Raw genomic sequence first — 20920 nt, 5'->3', positions numbered from 1 at the left:
AACTTAATTCGATAATAATGTGTGACTTGATGGGGAACTAAATTATTAATCTAAGATTATGATTGAACTCAACACGTAGTCTAATTTATTTATCTTTCTTTTGCTTATGTTTGATGGATTTAAGTTGTTTATTTATTTTGTTCTTAATGCTTCTAATTGCCTGATCACCAATTGCATTGAATTGGAAACCTAGGTTAAACCTAGATGAAGGAGATTTAGGTAGACCTTGAATAGAATAGCGTATGATCGAATACACTTAGTTGATTAGGTGGTTTGATTTGCATATAGAGTAGACATACACCTATAACCCATACGTAACCAAAATTAGAGCACGAACTTAATGAGTCTTTCTTTAATTTAATTTGTATATACATATAGTAAATTAATTGGAAAAAATATTTTTATGAGAAACTCGACAGAGACTTGTAAATAATTTGGGACTCTAAGTTAGCAACTTAATCCGTTAAGCTAAGTTAAGAGAGAGAGACAATAATCAGATGAAATATTGAGGGACATCATAATCTTAGGTCTAAAAGTCAATAAAGTTTAGAAAAGTAATTTTGCTGAGAAAATTTAGAGTAGTTTTAGCTTTTAAGTTTTGCTTTTTAATTCAATTTTTAGTGTTTGGATAAAATTAGCATGTAATTTTAGTAATTAATGTAAGAATGAATTCAATTCCCTTTGAGATCGACTCTTTACTCATCATTATATTATCTTTACGATACGTATACTTGTGTGGGTAATAAATTGAACAACAAGCCACCATTTCTAGGATGGGTTATTGCGAGAATGTTGAGACAAGCATATGGGTTCACAAGAGGGCACGCTAAGAGAGGCCGCTAATGATAATGATGATGAGGATATGCCTCAAATAGCTCCAACCAAACCATCTTCGAGTGCTATGCCTAACATGGGTACAGATGCAAGACTTGATGCTATGATGAAGAGGATTAATGTGAATGCTAAACGTCTTGATCTCCTTCAAGATATATTATTTTAAATTCTACTTACGTAAGTATATGTATCGAATAGATAGTATAATAGTAAGCAGAGTATCGATCCTAGAAAAAATTGATCTAAAATTTCACTAATTACTAAAATTAACACAATTTAATTTTATTCAAACAATTAAAAGTTGAGAACTAATTAAACTAAAAATTACTTAAAAAAAAAACTAATTAACAATAATTAAAAAATTAAAACAAATTTTAATTGAATAAAAATCAAATTAGACAAGCCTAGGATTACAATATCCTTCATACTTCATCTAAATCTCACTTTTTTTCTCTTAATTTATTCTAATGAATTGAGTTACTAGCCTAGAATCCTCAATTGTTTATAAGGCTCTCTCGAAACTCTTATAAAAATATCGACTTTAATCAAAACACTATAGTCTTATGTGAATTGAAATTAAAATAGATTCATTAAATTCAAGTTCTAATACTAGCTATATACGGCAAATAGGTATATCCCTATCCTATATACAAATCAATTCATTCAACGAAGTAAATAAATATGATTATATGCTATTCCAATTTTAGTCTACACTAAACTCCTTTTCCTAAGTTATGTTTAGGTTTCTAAATCAATTTAATTGGTGATCAAGCGATTAAAGGCATTAAGAACAAATTGGAATAAACAATCCAATACCATTGAATTAAAGCAAGAAAGAGATTCAAAATTTAGACTATATGTGAGTTCAAATGCAATCCTACAAAAAGAAATTTAGCTACTCATAATTGCAATAATAAATAAAAGCATATGAAGTTTAGCTATCAAGAGTAACAAGAATAATAAAAGCTAAGAAAGATAATAAACAAATTTTGGAAGCCTTGATATTCAATTTTCAACCTCAACTTCTAACTTCTTGAATCTCTCTTAGGATGTTCTTTTTACAACTAACTTCTCATCGAGCTATCTATTTGTACTCGAAATTTAGCCTAATTTTTTTAAAACTAAACGACTTTAGCCTAATGACTCTTAATGTGGACTTAGAATAAGTGTAGAGCCCATAAAACTTAAATTAACCTGCACCCTTTTCTTTCCCGCAACAATTTTTTCAAAATTTTCTCTTCAACACCGCAGCACACCCCATCTAAGCAATAGTGCTCCCTTGAATTTAGGCATTCTCTTGCCTACTATTGCACTCTGTCAACTTCTAATGCGATTTTCTCCATCTTCAAGGTAGAACTGGCACACTGTTACATAAAAGTTGTAGTTCTATCTCTTAACTTTTCAATAGTTCAATAATCACCTCATTTGGACATCTGGAGTGGAGGTTATGCTCAAAATACCATGACACGTACGAATAGGGCCCAGGCTCTTTAAACACCTTTCTCCACCAAGTTAAGTTTTATTCCTTTAGAGTCCTACACAAACATAAAAACTAATAAATAATAACTAAACTAAGGCAAATAAACATAAAATAAAATAACTTAATAAAAATAAACTAATTAGAAAAATAACTAAAAATAAATAAATCCTAACCTAAACTCAAGAACTTAGTTAAATTTTAAGAACAATTTGAGATAATAATAATTCTATAAAATAGAATTATCACACCCCCCAAATTAAGATTTTGTTAGTCCTTGAGGAAAAGAAAAAAAAACAAAGAAAATTAATTAGAAGACTTTTCAAAAGATAAAAACTTACCAAGTCATGATTTTCCAAGTTTTCCTCAGAAATTATCCCACAATTCAAACTTAAGGTAAAATACAAATAATCTTTAAATTCATGCATAAATTCAAATGAAAGCTAACTTTTGAATGGACTTCTTGTGTGTGTGTGTGGGACCTTGGGCATCAAGGGTGCCACAGCCTCCTTCTTTCCAAGGCCGTGACCCTTATTTTCTTGTGATGCCTTGTGCAAAAATGGCAGCAGTTTAGCCTTTTCCAACACGAGTTTAATCTCTATTTGATCTGAATTGGGAAAAGTGTTAAACATGAAAGTTATAGCCCTATCTCTTAACTTTCCAATGACTGAAGAATCAAGTCAATTGAACTTCTGTAGTGAGCGTTATGCTCAATATACAGCATCATATACAAACAAAACTATCACCATACTTGCACGAATTATCACCAAATAAAGCACTTTCATCAAATTTTCTACAAAAGCAATAAAATAGATCAACAATAACTAAACTTAAAGTAATGCAAAGAAATTTAATATAAAATTAAACTAAATAACTTAAACCAAACTACTCAACATGCATTGAACTTAATTAAGAAAAGAAACTAAAATACTAAATTTCAAACCTAAAATCTCAATGACTTAGCTACTTAAGTATCCAAAATGTGACAAAATAACTCTACATAATAGAGTTGTCACCCCTTATCATACTGAGCTTGAGGATATTTACATATTGACATCATTATATCTTGATATATAATAGGAATGCCATATGCCCACCTATCACATAGACCTTGATGGTATTTACACATTGACATCATTATACTTTAAAAATTACTTAGTGTCTTTTCATGAGAAGGAAAGTTTGTCAATTATAGAAGACACAACAATAACATCATCCACATCAAGATCATATATGAATATAAAAAAATCCTTTAGTCCAACAAACATACGTTTTTCATGCATATCACATACACTATCATGCATATCAAGTAAGGAAAGAATACTTAGTGCCTGTTTGGCCTGGCTTATATTTAGCTTATCTATTGCTTAAAAGCAAAAGTTGGGCCAAACAGGATTTCGTAAAAAGTTCTTAAAAAAAGTAACTTTTTTTTAAAGAATAAAATCTAAAAAAAAAGCTTATAAAAAGGCTCCAATTAGGAGCTTTTTTTTCTCTTTTGTTTTTTTTTAAAACATGCCAGCTTTTAGGAGAGCTATTTTTTCCCAAAAAGATCCTCTCTAAAAAAACACTCCTCATTCTCTCCCTATCGATCTCCCTCTCCTCTCTCCCTTTCTGCAAATCATCATTTTAAGATTTTTTTTTGTTCTTACAAAAATTAAAAAAAAAGATGTCACAACCCGAAACTCCCATCGAGCCCGTGACAACCGCCGCGACATCCTGATAGACATTCATTACTCGAAATGTCAATCGAAATCTCGCAAGGCTTAATATCAATTTTTCTCGCTTCCCCGTGAGTATTAGTTGCTAAAATCATGTTTTGAGAGATTATAAATTATTTCCAATTCAAAACAATAGAAAAAAATAAAATTTTCCTAACAGGGGCATTTTGGTCATTTTTTCTCAAAAATCTCGAAATCCTCTAAAAATGTAGTAAGCGAGTACAAAACACATAATTCATAATCCAAAATGAGTTTTAAAGTCTAAAATCTTCATTTAGAACGAAATTGCAATTATTTGGATATAATAAGAAAATAAAAGAAATATTAAGTAAAATATTCTATTTTTTTATAAACAATATTTATAGAGTTATACGTAAATAATTTTTGTAGAGTAAAAGCTAAATAAATTCATACATACTGTAACACAATAAGTCAGAATATTTAATTTAATTTACAATAACAAGTGGCCCTCCCCGAATAAACAAAAGTAAAGAGGACTGTGAACCTATAGTTTGAAGGAATGCAAATCCAAGGGTAGTCCTCGATGAACTCAGTTATTTACAGCCTAATTTGAACCTGAAATGGGTGGAAAGGAGAGTGGTGAGATTTTATAATCCTAGTGAGTAAACAAACATCATTCAAAAGATCTAAAGTCGAGTAAAAGGAGACTATTAAAACATTCCATCTAAATATGTTTTTCATAACATAAATACTCATTTCATTTAAAAAATCAACATGGCTTATGAGTATTTTAAAAGCTTGGCTCCTGCCAAAATCATTCTCGGGGATACCTTGGCCGAGGCATCTAACCAAGTCCGCCACGGTTGTTAAAAATTTTGTATACACGTAAACAAATTATTAGTTTGAAAAACACAGCCGTTCCTTGGCGTTAGCGGAGTTCATCATCACAAGGTGGTTCGGCGTGACATGAACTCTAACCATACCTCAGAAGATACCCTACGCACCTCTCAAACCGAGATACATATATATATATATATATATATATATATATATATATATATATATATATCCGGATTCCATGCCCTTCTAATAGTCTGGTTCACAGAATCCGCCTACTGCAGCAAGCTAAACCCACCATACAATAAAATTTTGACAGCATGACAGGGCTAATATTTTATTACCCAACCTATAAAGGTAAAATAAAATAATTCATACAATTTATAAAACACAGCCCAGCCAGTCATGTCAACACAATAATAATATAACATAAGCCATCAATTTTCAATCATAAATTTACAACATACTGGTGGTCTCCAATTACTCTATTTTCAAAATCGTTATTTCGTTTCAAGACAATTTATAAAATCGTTTCATTTAAACACATTTTTGTGTATAAAACCTAAAATTTTCCATTTAACTCATTTTCATAAAATTTCACCAAAATCTAGTTAAAACATACTTTAGATAATTAAAATGATGATAAGGTTACTCACAATATCTAGAATGGAGATTTTCAAAGTACTCAGATTACTGGTCCTCGGGTGCAATTCCCTTGCCTTTATCGGAGGACTCACCACCTTAACACAGTACAAAATTGAGAAACTTGCTTCATTGGTACTAAATTGAATTTAAACTAATTTAGACTACTAATGCATGATATGAAATGCAAAATGCACTGGTAACCATCTAATCCCCGGTATTGGCCTAATTCGACTTATCACCCGATTAATTGGCCAACACGTCCAATTTAGCTCCAAATTGCTCCATTTCTTTTTTAATACCTCAATTCACCAAACATTATTCAAATAACACCAATTTCAGCATCAAAACCCTCCAATTTCTTCATGAAAAAATTTGGCCATTACAGTGCACTAACACCGTGATTTTTCCTACTTAATTTTTCTCACCATTATTCATCATTTTCTAAGCCATTTCTCTTGAAATAATAGCAAGCCATCACCCACACACATCAAGGAAGATTCGACCAATGAAGATTCATCGGGAAAATGGATTCTTTTCTTGTTCTTTTTCTTCTAAATATGCTAAACTAACTAAAAACACTAACATATCTAAAAATCAAATCAATCCAACATCTTTCTCTCTCCATACCCATTTTGACCAGCCATGAATTCATCATGAAAATATGTAATTTAACCATGAAAAATAAGGAGAAATGCTTAAGGAAAATAGATTTCAAGTTTAAATTAAAAAATCCTACATTTTTCACTTGTTTTCCTTGATTTTCCACACTTTTTCTCTTGAAATTCTTCACCTAGGGTTTGTTCTTCCTTTGTTTCCCTCTTTTCTTTGCTTGGCCAAATATTTGGAGAGATAATAGGCTGATTTATGCTGATTTTTAAGCTAAATAATAAAATATTCTAAGCTTGACACTTGTCATCACATTATTGGTCCATTTGTAATTTCTTAACTACTAAGCTTTCTCTCTCCTCCACACATTATTCAAGGGTCATAAAGGATGATGGGTGAAGACCTTGTGCTGGAAAAATGCTTTGGGGGTGCAAAATTACCGATTTACCCCCGAGGTGACAAAATTACCATTTCGCCCCTGTACTCCAATTTATACCGAAATTAAAGTTTTTACTTCTAAACCTCAAATCATACTCCAATAATCAAATCATACTCCAATAAGTCAAATGGGACCAAAAAATCTTTTCTAAAAATTCTCATTTTGTTCCTAAGTGGCAAATGACTATTTTGCCCCTAGATAGTGAAAATTTCGGTTTGACTCCAAATTGATCTTCAAACTCTGAATTACCATTTTGAGTCATCCCTGGGCTGTGAAGCTCTTAATGTCATCTTAAAATTCCTATTTGATCTAGTTCGAGACTTAAATTAACTTTGTTGTACCTCTAGGTACAATACCTACTTTTGTAAATTTTTCAGGACTCTCCTAGCATGCAATCATGCTATCATCACATGTATGTCATGACAAGTATTTTATAAGGTCAGGCTTTACAAAAGAAGATTCAAAATTCAAAACTGCATTCAAGTATTATTTCTTCTTTTTCTTTCTATTTTGTTCTTCATTTTACTTTCTATCTTTTTTTTTGGACTTTGAAAACTCTCTTTATTAATTGATATTTCTCAATTTATTGTTTGATATGACAATTATGTGATGTTTATTTATTCTTAACTTCTTTATGGTGCATATAATATTTGATAATTATGATTGAAATAATTAATTAAATAGGTCAATGGTTGTTGAGATAAATTAGATAAAAATTGAAATAATATTTGTTGATTATGGTTGTTGAGATAATATTGTTCATGGAAGTGAACTTTATTGGTAAGGACATCAATAGCTAAATGTGATTTTTCTAAATTATTACTACCACCCTAGACTGCTCTTTTTCTTTTATGGGTTCACCTCCATTGTTGGGGTTAAGGGTTTTAGTAGTGGACTCACTTCTTTCTTTCATCTCTCATTTTTTTTATTTGATTCAATTTTTCTCTTGATTTTATTTATTTATTATTATTTAATAAAAAATTATTTATAAATTATGTGTTACTTATAAATTATTTGCTGGACTCTTGTTTTATAATTTATTATTAATTATAAACTTTATGTTATATAAAAATCTTTTTATATTTTCAAAAATTTATTTTAAATATATAAAAACTAAAGTTAATTTTTTTTATTTTGAGCAAGGAAATTCGTGATTAATAAAAAGTTTTTTATTAAATACCCTTTATGGTAATTTTAATTAAAGTTAGAGTTTATATAAGTTGTTTTGTCAAACAACTTATCTATAAAAAAGAACTTATAAAAAGTTAATTTACCAAACAACTTTAATTTAATTTTAAAAACTATTATTTTTTATAAAAACTTTATAATAGCTTTTAAATTAAAAAAAAATCAAACCAAACATGCTCTTATCTTGTAATTTGATGAAAAGCTCCTTGTTTTGTACTGATTAATAGGTAAACCCAGCCTCAATGACAACGTGATAAGTTGGTAATCAAACAAGTCCATAATTGTTTGATTAATGGATGTAAATTACAAGGCCGAAACATGGCCCAGTGGTTTAGCCAGAGGATGAAGAGGTTTCCATAAAAAGGGGTTGGGCGTCCTGATTGTCCATTTGCGTTTGACTAAAAGAAAGGAAAAGTTATAGAAACAATGCAACACCAAAATTTCAAGCATAAGATTGAGGTCTTCAAACGCAAAAGCAAAACCAATGATCCCAAGGCGTTTAGAACGTTGAATATCATAGCCATGTTACCTTCTTCTTTGCTTGGATCGTAAGGCACTTCATCCAGCCTTCCCTCAATTACAGAAATCATATGTCCTTTTTTTTTTTAGGACACATGAGAGGGTGCAGCATCTCTCGATTTATGGGACTACTGCTTTGTGCAAAAAATAAATCTGCTTCGTTGCTTCGTGCCTTTGAACTTTGATTCTTCGTTTTTAACAAAGAGGAGTAAATGACCTTTGTTTTAATTGGATTTATAAAGAGAAAACAATTTTACTATTTTCTTCGTCAACATCAACCCAGCTCAATTTTTTAAAAAAAAACAGAAGTCAATTCCCTTAGTATTCCACTTGCACTAAGTTGAAGCGAAATAAAACCTTATTGTTAGAACATGAAATTTAAAAATCAAGAAGTTAGTTTCAAGACATATAATAATGTCACTTTCTTTAAGGTCTTATTCGCTTATTTTGTAGTGTACAAAAGAGTTATCGGGTGGATAAAACCATCAGAGCAAAGGTTTTAGGCTCCAAATTTAAAAAGGTTCTATAATAATATAATTAATTATATTATTATTATAAAAAAAATGAAGATAATTAATAAAATATCTACCTATTATCTCATATCTAATAAATATCTATTTTCTTTCACTTCCACATCATTATTAATTTTCAACTATTTATCTCATTGTCTATTAAAAATTAATTAATAAAATAGCATATTCTCTCACTTTCATGATCTCCAACTATTTATCTAATAATTATGTGACTAATAAATCTCAATTTTTTATCACATTTCAATTCCTACAATGCTATTAATTTTGTTTTTAATCTCTAATAGCTATTTTTTTCTCACCTATTTCTCCTATCTCTAATCAACTAAAAGTAATTTGTATTTAATGATCTCCAACTGTTTTTTTCTATATATAAAACAAATTATCTTTTTTGTTTAATTTTTAGAGCTAAAATTTTAAAAGAAATTATACAAATGAAACATAACAATCTAATCAATATATTTAATTATATAAGAAGACTTGATTTATTTCCAAATGCATATATTGCTTTTAGAATAATGTTAATATTTTCAATAAGTCTTGCTTCAGTGGAAAAAAGTTTTTCAAAATTAAAATTAATAAAATCTTATTTAAAATCAGTAATGTTTCGAGAAAGATTAATGGATTGACTTTTTTATCAATTGAAAAAGAAATATTAGTAGAACCTATTATAAAAGCATAATTAGAGATTTTGCATCTCAAAAAGCTAGAAGAATAAAAGAAAAAGTCTCATTTGAATATTTAGCTTTAAGTTAAGCTTATTGAGCCACTTTTACTTACCGACATATAAACTTCAAAGAAATAATGAAACCCAATAATTGACGGTGTTTTGCACTGACAAAATCAATCCACTGAGACTCACAGAAGTATTACAAGATTATCAAACTTTTATAAGATTTTTTTGTAGCAAAACGACATAGAAAGCGATATAGAAGAAAACTTGATGCATATGGAGAAGGAATAAGAGATTGTTGTTATGTTGTTTTCTGTGTCTTCTGTTATTTCAAAAGAAGTCTGTATCTTTTGTTGTTCCAAAGGAAGTCTTTTTATAGATATAGGTGCTTATTCCCCACAGACACAATTGTGACTGTTTAAAATAGTCACCACTATTTGTTTTTTCTAGTAGTCATGATTTTTTTATTATTTTTTAATTTCCAACAAACATGACTTTTTTTTATTTGAAAATGTCCAAGAGGATTAGTTCGTAAAGTATATAAGAAAACAAAAATTAATGAAACCAAAACCATCCAATTTCTGAATCATCTACCTTACGCACCAATTTATCATCAAATATTAAATTATTCAATAAATCGAGCCCAAAATAAAAAAACTTAGTCTAAAAATAATTAACGAAGTTTCAATCTTTTTTTATTGGCTATAGTTTATAAGACATATTTTTCAACTAGCGTTAATGATCCTTGAATGCAGCAACCGTTTGGTTACTTAATGGAAAAATGTACCATGATGGAGAGAAATTCAAAGAAAATAATCTTACATGCGGAAGAGTTGTTTTATTTTCATATTTGGACGTTGGTGCATACAAATTACAATTAAACAATTCAAGGAAGTAATTGTACAATTGAAGAAACCTTTCTTAATTAACAAGTAAAAAAAGAAAAATGACGAATGACTACAAACTTTAGAAAATAATAAAGCAATTTCTGATTGTACTCATTTGATCTTAGAAATTTTTTTAAAAAGAAAAATCAACGACCTGAGACCTGTGAGATAGAATTAGTTGCATTAGATGAGGCAGTAGAAGTGGATCTATCTTCAGGAACAATCCTCCTTTCCGAATCAATGAAGGCAGGTCTAGTGGGCTGTCTTGGCTCTAAGGAACTCATTGTTTTAAGCATAGCAACCACTTCAGACATCGTAGGCCTTAAAGCAGCCGATGATTGAGTGCATAGGAAGGCAATTTGGATGATTCTTTTCATATCTTCTAAGTTATATCCAGTTGGGTCCAAGCTTCTGTCTACTATCTCCGTGGCCATGTCATCTTGGTATAGTCTCCATGCCTACATAAACATATACATACCACAATAACAAAAAAAATGAAGATTTTTATGTTTGCAAAGTCATTTTTGATGCATACATTTTTTCTTTATTGCGTAACCTAAGTGGATGAGTGTGGAAAATGAATTAGCATTCCATAAATGAAGGATCAAGAGAGGAAAATCACCCGTTTGAGAAGGAATTCGGCAGTGGGATCAAGGGAGGTGTCAGTGTTCTTTTGGCCGCTAATGATTTCGAGGACAACCACACCGAAACTATAGGTATCAACCTTTTCTGATAATTGCCCATGGATTGCATACTCTGGTGCTGTATATCCACTGTTCCATCAATATATAATTACCATCATTAATAACCAAAACAAACTGAAGAGAATTTTCTAAACACCCCGGCCCCTTCCCCCTTACATATTTCAAAATAAATAAAATCAACAAGTCTAAGTGCATGTATCGAAGAATTGAATTCGAATCTTCTGTTTTTTCAAATGAGAGATGCTACATATAATTAAGGATATAGGTTATTTAGAATGGGAAAAGATAAAATGATGATTGGACTTACAAAGTTCCAGCAAATTTGGTGCTAAGATGAGTTTGATCCTCAGGTAACAGCCTGACCAATCCAAAATCTGCTATTTTGGGCTGAAAATCTCTATCCAAAAGTATGTTGCCAGGTTTTATGTCCCGATGTATGATGCATGCATGGAACTCCTCATGCAAATAAGCAAGTCCCTTGGCTGTGCCCAGGATTATATCAAATCTCTGTTTCCAATTCAGAGAACCATGCCCTTCACCTATTTTATATATGGGGTTTAAAAGAGAAATTGCATTCAGAATCTATAGCAAATTAATATATATTGTACAAATGTTAACATGTCTGATGCAATTTAATTACTCCAAGATCCAAAAGTAAAATATTAGGTACCAAATAAGTGCTTATCAAGGCTGCCATTTGCCATGTACTGGTAGACAAGGAGAAGCTCTGGGCCTTTACTACAGCATCCAATGAGGCGAACCAGGTTCCGATGATGAACATTACTTATAAGCTTCACTTCAGTATCAAATTCAGTCTTCACCCTTTCGGATTTGCTTATAGCAAGTTTCTTTACAGCTACTACTCTCCCATTCTTCAAGATACCCTACTCTCATATCACCAAATTTAATTAGTAGAAAAGTAAATTTAATTATTGATTAAATTACAAAACCGATCACATCTCTAACTCTTAACTTATCACATGTTTTCCTCAAATGTTCAATTTCTATTATTATCATTACTACGTATAAAAGTACCAACTCATAAAATTCAAAAAGTGAACCACATATATATATATATATGCTCTTGACAATTTATTTAATTAACTATTTCATCCTTCATTAATTATTATTATTATTATTTATTTCTTTACTATAACGACATTGAAATCCTTATTAAAATAAACTTTCCTTAATTGATTACAATATTAATTACTTATTTATAATAATAATAATAATTACATGATATTCCCTCTTTTTTCTCTGAAAATCTGATTATACCTATTTTCTTATAAACATTGAAATTTTTATTTAAGTAAATTGTTCTTAATAAAATTTAAATTTAACTGTATTAAAAACTGGAAGCTTGATTCCCAATAGTTATGTTACTATGCTCTCATTCAGGAATCTATCACAAAATCATCATTAAAATTTTAAGAAAATATATCACACAGTCATCATTTAGATTTTCAGAAAAATAACTTTATATTTTTGAGGTTACTAAAAAACTATATGGTGAATATTGTTATATGAAAGTATTTATATTGATTTGTTTTTCAAGTGATAATCTGATGGACCGGCACTAATAAGGTAATAAAGAGTTTTCTAAAGAGACACAAATTACAATAATAACTTTTTTTAATTGGTTATTACTTGTAAAAATAATATTCTACAACATTTTATTATGGTTGAATATTCAATACAAGGTCCAAAGGAATTTCCTTTTTTTTTTTTTTTTCTCTTAGTTGCTTGGATTCCATTTTAGGATGTTCTTGCCAATTTATATTGTCTAATTAGTGGCTAGAAAATTAGGACCTATAATATATAAGATTTAAATAATCAATTGATGCTGAGACTTAATAGATCATTAAATTTTTATTTATTCAATTTCTTTATTATGTAACTAATCAAGTAATTATTTTTTGTATAATATCTAAAAAAGCCTCTAAATTATTCAGAAAAATTCAGATAATTCATTATACTTTTATTGTATTTAATCAAGTCTTTGTATTTTTATTTTGAGCCAATAAAATTTTTGTATTTTTATTTTGAGTCAAATAAACTCTTATTGCTAATGGTTGACTTAGTTAAAATGTTAGTTATTATTTTACATCATATGATGTTGATATGGTACAACTATAACATATTGACTTGTCATAATGGATGATGATATGACACTTTAATTTGGCATAATGATATAATCATATCATTTTTTCACTATTTACATTAGTATCATGTTAATGTCACATAGGCATAAAATAACCATTGACATTTTGATTAATGACATTAGTTAACAATTAGTCATAAGAATTTATTTGACCTAAAGTAAAAATATAATAGCTTAATTGAACGCAATAAAAAATAAAAACTTATTTGAATTTTTTTTTAAATGTTCATAGGCTTTTTTGAGCATTATGCTTATTTATTTATGAAGTTGCATATTGAAGTAGAAATATTATTATAATTAAATAACTCTTAACATGTACGACAAGACTGTTACATCTGATATAAAAATTAAAATGAAGTAAACTAAATAATCAATAAACAAACAAACTAGCATATAATCGGACAAATTGACAGAAAATTAGATCAAATTCACATGTAGTAAAACTGGAACTTAAGGATATTCCTTGGAGCATGTGATTTTTCAAACTTGTAAAGGATATTTTACTCTTGATATTTTTTAAGGTTATTCTTCAATCATGGAACAGCTAATAGCGTGAGGATGGTTAGTAATAGCTATTCTGTAGTTTTAATTGATTTTGGGAATAGCCATTCCAGACTTGAAGCATGTGACAATCAAACAAAAAAACAAATGTTCCTTAAAAAATAGAAGGGAATGACTTAGCTATTCCCCTAACAAAACATGCTAAGAGGTTCTATATAAACCTTCTTCTTGCCATTTAGAAAAATATCTCATTCATAGTGAGCAATAATTTGTTGGATGGAAGTATCTACGTGACAATTCATGTTTTTCATTATCTTAGTTGTATTTACATTTACATATTCTTTTTGAAGATTACGTACATTTATTTTAATTGATGTTTAAATTATTTATGAATCTCATCATTTATGTATTAAACTTCCAGGGTAATTCATTGATTTTTTATATACAAAAATAAATTATAGATCTTAAATTTTTAAAATTTAGTGTTTTGCGTAAATATTGATTGAATAAATATTAACAATTATGGTACGCAAACTTGATCATCACATTTATTAATGTAAGTTAAGCATAGAAATTATGTTACTCTTAATTATTTGTTTAATTAAAAATTTGTTTTGATAAATGATTTTTTTGTATTTGTTGTTATTAAGCATAAAGTTTAAAAAAATTCATTAACTATTCAAGAAAATTCAAATAAATCTTTATTCTTTTATTGTGTTCAATTAAGTCTTTATATTTTTAATTTGAATCAAATAAGCTCTTATAATTAATGGTTATAATTAATAATTAACTAATTATCATTAATAAAAAATATCCATTGTCATTTTATACCCATGTGACATTGACGTGGTGTTCATATGGAGGATGAAAAATATAATATGGCAATATCATGTCATATCAACATATTATGTAATCATCTATTATAACATATCAACATATCACGTCAGTGCTACGTGGTATAGAATGATAAGTGGTATTTTAATTAAATTAACTATTAATTATAAGAGTTTATTTGACTCAAAATAAAAATAAAAAAATTTATTTGACTCAAATTAAAAGTATAAGAGCTTGATTGAGTGCAATAAAAGTATAAAAGTTTATTTGAATTTTCTAGAATAGGTAAAGGACTTTTTTAGATATTATGCCTTATTCTTACTAATTACATATCACTAAAGATGAAGCTAAAAGAATATATATATGCCTTAAAGAAAAAAAAAACTTCAACAACATAAATTAAAAGCTCTAGCATGGTAAAGAAACTTAATTTAGTTTAATTATTAATTTATGCAATTATTTATACAATATATGTTTACATTAAAATTTTTATTATTATTACTTATTTACAGCAATATTTACTTTTGTTATTAAAAATAAAATTTTAATATAAAAATTATATATAATATTTATGCGTTAAATCATTCACATAAATACACATATAGTATTAGGCATAATATTCTAAAAAACCCCTAAATTATTTAGGAAAATTTAAGTAAACATTTATTCTTTTATTATATTTAATAAGTCTCTATACTTTTATTTTGAGTCAAATAAGTCTTTATATTTTATTTTAAATCAAATAAGCCCTTGTAACTAATGGTTAATTTAGTTAAAATGTCATTTGTCATTCTATACTACGGAACACTACATGACATGCTAACATGTCATAATGGATGATGATGAGTCATGTTAATGTGATCTAATTATTAAAAGGGGAAAGCGTTAAGTTACAAAACTGGTAGATACATGTTAGTCAATACATTGATTGAAAAATTAACCGTTTAAGTTGGAAGAAGGGTATTTTTTTTTTTTTGTACTAACTTAAAAGATGGTATAAAAGTCATAGAGACGAAAATGATAGTTGAGGCGAAGTTATAATCAAGGATGGTGTATGCAATTGAGTAGTGTGGATATATAATCGGTTAAACCACGGCATAGAAATTTATCCAACAAGGTTCATAATTAATTTTGTTAATGCTTACCTTGTATACTTCTCCGAAGCCTCCTTCTCCTAATTTATTTTCTTCACTAAAGTTTGTTGTTGCAAAATTCAGTTCTTTATAAGTGTAGCTCAATGGGCCTTGCAGTTCAGGTGGCCCCTCTATGTCTCCTGTTATTATCAAGCAGAAGCAGCTAAGTACATACCTTGAGTTAAGAAAATTTTCATAGAGAAAATCATGGCTGGGAAGGTATGTACCTTGAGGGACCGCCTTCTTCTTTCTTGATGTCTTGATCCAAACGAAAAATATAGTTAGAAGCAACAAGAGGCCTCCACCTCCAACCAGCCCTCCAATAATAGCTTTCTTTTTAGTTGAATCTCCTGCAGTTTGATTTTATATTCAACTTAATCAGCTAGCTTTAAGTGGAGCAAGAAACAAACCCAGAGAATAATAGTCAGTGAATGACTTGGAAAATATAGGGAATTGGAGGTCTTACTGCTTTTCAAGAAGGGCGTAATATCAATGGTGTTGTTAGCACCAAAGAAGGGCAAGTCTGAGTACCTTAAGAAACATCCTGTATCTACTGCCCTACCGCCTGAGTCAGGTGGACATCTTTGGATATTGGCATAAGCCACCTGCAAACATTCTTTGCAGCCACGGTTGTCGATTGTTTCGACACATTGTGCCACGGCATACACTGTTACATTACCATTGACACCAACCACTTCCTTCTTAGTTGCACCAAAAAACGAGTCGATCCTAGGCGTCGCCTCCACAAGATCTCCTAATAGGCTCTCGACTGTGGTTTCAAAAACAGTCTGCTGTGATGCAGTGCGGTTCCCACAAATCCCAACATGTCCAATTTGTGTGCTCTGTTGATAGAACATGTTGCTTTCGTACCTGAATAAAGTTAAGCAAATCAATACAACACCTCATGATCGGTGTAATCAGTCTCTTCTTCCTCTTGCTAGCTGTTGGATATATTTTTTATAGGCTGTTAAAAACAGAATGAAAACCTCAGCCAAACATGGATGATTCTTTGCTGATTTCCAAATCATCTGAATTTAGTGATGTTTGCTAGCTGCTCTGACTTATGGTTGAGTATGGTTGCATAGCTGCTATCTTAATGGATCATTGATTATTGCATAGTAACCTTTAACGATTATGAGATGGAAATTAAGAGCTAGCAAACTTATACCTGAGGAAGCAGCCATCATAGATGACACGAGCACCATTGGCGGCGGAGCAGTTGCGGATTTGTGATGAAGCAGTAGTGAAGCAGGAGAGACAGTCCTTTTTAGACATGTAATTCCTACACTGCACCATGGCATAGACTGGGTTCGAACCCGTAGCATCTTGAGCTACTGCAAAGAACATGTTGTTCTCTAACTGCCCTCTGAGTTCTGTTAATGTTGCATTCAGGTTTCTGCTGAAATCTGAATTGCTGGTCACATTGAACTGACTGCACCCCTGGTTTAGCAGAAAGGTTTGTGGATCGGAGGCAACCAGTTCCAACAGACACCATATTACGGTCAAGGAAATGCAAATCAATAGCTGCATCTCTTTATCTTTGACCTGCAAATTTTGATGCTGTCCGTTTGTTGCTAAAACGAGATGCGGTGAATCATGTCAGACACACACATATATATATATAGAAAATCTCGATGTAGAAAAAGTTCAAAGGGTGGGAATAAGCTAGTGCAGGGCAGTTAGGGAGGTAAGCCAGGCTAATTACATGACATGATTGAAGAAAGTCTTATCTTGACCGGCATAACATTAGAATATTAATAACATTCGAGCAAATTGACCCAACACATCATCCATATAGTAGATGGAATGGGAATTTTGACAAGGAAAATTGAACAAATTTCTGACGCATGTGACAGGTAATAAACTCTGAAATTTGTGTAAGTCAATGATTGGTAAAACAAATTATACATATTAATAACAGTTCTTCTGATTTTGATAGCCAGGCAGCCTCCATGCTAACTAATTAGAGATAAACTTTTCCATTTTTTTCTATTTGCTGGTATAACTTCTAGTAGCTTATGAATTAGCATAGTTGAATTCTTGTGCTCACACAAATTTACTGAACAGTAGAGATAACAAGCGTGCAAGAAGGTACAATAAACAAAGAAATGACCGCAACTTAAAGGACTTTGAATTTTCATAGATAGCTACCACTACCAGTACCGGCACTTCCTACGTATCCAAGGAGAAGACCAACTAAGAATCTAATGGCTTAGAAAAATAGCCCTCTAGAAGAATCTGACTAACATTGTGCAGGACTAAAAGCCAAATCAGTTTTTTATTAGTCAATAAATATGGGCTTTATCCTCTAGTGTTTGGACTTTTTGTGCCAGCTAAGGTGTGAGAAATTAAGTTATGGTAATTAAGAATCTATATACAGAACAATCTTTTATTAAGACTGGGAAAACCAGGTTAAGAGGGCTGTCTATTTACTGTAGCTAACATTTATACAAATACACTAACATTATAAACATACCATCTTCCAAGCTATTCATATGAATGATATCTTCCAAAATAATGGAAAACTATAAATAGTCAATGCTGGAGGGCTGCTAAAGGGCTATACAGTAAGGGCGAGAGACCTTACTCTAGTTTATTCTCTCTAAGTAGATTTAATAGAATGAAATATTAAATGGCTTGTGGCTTAATATGCTGTTGACTTTTCTACATATATATGTTTATTGTTATAACTGTATTATTTTTGGCCAGGTACATGGGTTTGTTAAAGAAAAGGGTATATTTTACATAAAACTATGTCCATTATTAGATACTCCATATCCACATGCAGCTTTTTACGACATATCAACATATATACATATATCATTGAAATGTCTCCTTGTTGGCCACATTTAGTTGTTATTTGTCCGAGCTATGAGGAAGGAAATTTGGTATAAGAAAGGGACTGCTAGCTGAAAGAAAGCTTTCTTGCATGAACTTGTAACTTTAATTGTTCTGCTAACTGTCATTCTCCTGAAGGAACCACATCAAGCCAAGCACATATATACTTTTAAGAGTCTGGACTCCTAGAACTGCTATTTAAATAATACAACACTGCTCTTTCCTATCTCAATCAGAATATGTTTTTGAATATCATCTTGCTGGCCTTTGAACGGAGAAACATCAAATTGAAGTCTAACTTGGCTTCGTGCGTAATACTAGTCCATATGATTCGATGTTCAACTATTCATCTGTCAGCCTGAGTCCATTTGACAAGGACGGGGGTTCCCACGTTTATGGTATGGAATTTATTATATATAACTAAGCCCAAGTCAAATTTAGAAAAATAAGCAGTTGAATAATATAAAAAATAAATGATGAGACTCAGCCTATACCCTAAAGGCAGGGACAACCACAAGAAGGTGATACAAAGTTGGTAGTCATCAAATTCTTTTTCCCGAAATCCAGTAAATTTCCAGAAGGTTCAAACGTGCCTGGCTTCACAGTTTCTTTCGTCTTGGGTAAAACAGAAAGCTTCAGATTGTGAAAATCTCAGTATGTTAGCAATCGTTGAATGAGCTGCAATGTGTTTTGTTCCACGTTCGACTAAGATGGGTATTTTAATTCTTTGTGAGTAGCCGGACTCTAGAACGGTAGCATTTCTCCACATGGTGCCCCAATATTTTGTTGATACTGTCTACCAAATGTATGATTCTCAAGTCTGTCGGACTTCTTTGCAAGAGGCAGATTCTAAGCCTTCTACATGTCTTGTTGTAGCAAGTTTGGCGGAGTCTAAAAAAAAAACAATTGACTTATCTTGCATTTGTTAACATTTGGTGTCACAAATCATATATCACCAAGGGATACTATAGGTGTTGGGCTAATGAGTATTTAAGATTTCCTTTCAATTTAATAAGCATGTCTTTTAAGTTAAAAATATAAATTTATGATAAGTGGTATTAAACTTATTTAAAGTTTCACTTATACGAGACCTCTCATAAGAGATATCGAGATTGAAATGGATCCGAACCAAGATAGATTCATTTTCTCTATGAGTGAAAGAGTTAGCACAATAAGAGTGTCGAACAATTAGCTGTAGTGGAATATCATGATTTTACATTAGTGAGAGATAAGTGAATTTTGGACTTATAATTAAAGATCTTTCTCCGTCTAATAAATATATCTTTTAAATTAAAAATATAAACCCGTGACATTTACATTTAGCATTACCAATTTGTCATTTTTATTATTTTCCTTACTTTTAAATCATTTTAGCAGTGAGGGGTCGCTTTTCATCCAATGGGTTCCACTACCTGCAATAAAAAAGTGAATATGCTTAATATGCATTACTCTTTTTCTGAAAATCTTCAAACAACAATCCATGTATAAAAAGGTTTAGACTTGGATGCCTTTCTTGTATGTTACTGCAGCACTTTCCATTTGCAGCCAATTCTCAATGGCTACACTTTTCATCACCTAATCTATGCACCCAATTCACAATGGTTGCACTTTTCCAATAAAAAGCACTTCATTGATGCACCCATAGGCTAACATGGTAACAACTTATTATGACACTAGTTAGCCACATCTCTTTGTAAATCACTAACCCACAGTTCATCTGTCAAAATACATATCAATTCATTATCACATAAAGCAAATATTTTTTTTGAAAGATATACAACATAAAGCAAATTAATATTTACTTTTTTAAATCTTCCAATTAACTTATGCTTTTTACTTAAATAATCGTTAAGACAATTAGTTAGGAAGAAATATTTAGTCAAACTTGAAAAGTCAAACTTTGACCGTGGATTTCTCTCACATGCTTTGACTTTAGAGAATGAAATTTATATAGTTAGAATCCTCTTCTTATGAGTTTTAAATACATATATTATTCGCATTATTTAGACGTGTGGTTAATGAAAATTAAGGATTTATTTGTGTTTAAGATCAACTCAAGGGAACTTTTTAGTGCAGTACAAGACACTAGAAAGACAGAATAAACAAGAGAAGTAGACAGTCTTAAAGTATCTAAAATCCCACAGGTAAAATCGTACGTAGTATGCATTAAGAAAAGCAAACAAGTAATAGCATCAAAGTATAAAAGACAAAACCAAAAGTAAAAAGGGTTTGGAAGATAATTTGGCAACATGTAAAACTACAAACTAAAATCTTTACAAATCCTTGAGATAAAATTATAGCAATCCTTCAAAGAAGCAAACAAGTAATAGCATGAAACTATCAAACGCAAAACTTAAACTACAAGCGTTTGAAAGACAATGATTGGGATAAAATTGCAGCAATCAGACAATAAAGTGCAAAACTTGTAGTAT

At 30.3% G+C, this 20920-nt stretch overlaps 1 protein-coding gene across 1 annotated transcript; it reads right to left on the bottom strand.

Annotated features, from left to right (window-relative positions):
* Positions 1 to 10262: 10262 nt before the first annotated feature.
* LOC18595610 (cold-responsive protein kinase 1-like) lies at positions 10263 to 17218 on the bottom strand. Its single transcript, XM_018123014.2, has 8 exons — positions 16819 to 17218; positions 16117 to 16520; positions 15878 to 16000; positions 15663 to 15790; positions 11689 to 11902; positions 11326 to 11557; positions 10937 to 11087; positions 10263 to 10772 (listed from the first exon to the last, which is right to left on the bottom strand). The coding sequence occupies exons 1-8, from the start codon at positions 17178 to 17180 to the stop codon at positions 10461 to 10463; spliced, it is 1926 nt and encodes a 641-aa protein (XP_017978503.2). The 5' UTR covers positions 17181 to 17218; the 3' UTR covers positions 10263 to 10460.
* Between the last annotated feature and the right edge of the window lie 3702 nt (positions 17219 to 20920).

This window comes from Theobroma cacao, chromosome 6 (genome assembly GCF_053813885.1).
Source record: "Theobroma cacao isolate CCN51 chromosome 6, ASM5381388v1, whole genome shotgun sequence".
Lineage (NCBI taxonomy): Eukaryota > Viridiplantae > Streptophyta > Magnoliopsida > Malvales > Malvaceae > Theobroma > Theobroma cacao.
The sequence above is the reverse complement of the archived record's forward strand: the minus strand, read 5'-3'. Positions and strand labels throughout refer to the sequence as shown.

What these genes read in the sequence shown, in the direction of transcription:
- LOC18595610 (XM_018123014.2), bottom strand. Translation starts at nt 17,180, where the DNA reads ATGCAGCTATTGATTTGCATTTCCTTGACCGTAATATGGTGTCTGTTG. An exon ending in TATGATGGCTGCTTCCTCAG is followed by an intron (nt 16,521 to 16,818) that starts GTATAAGTTTGC and finishes AACTTTATTCAG; the next exon opens with GTACGAAAGCAACATGTTCT. An exon ending in ACCAAATTTGCTGGAACTTT is followed by an intron (nt 11,088 to 11,325) that starts GTAAGTCCAATC and finishes TTGATGGAACAG; the next exon opens with TGGATATACAGCACCAGAGT.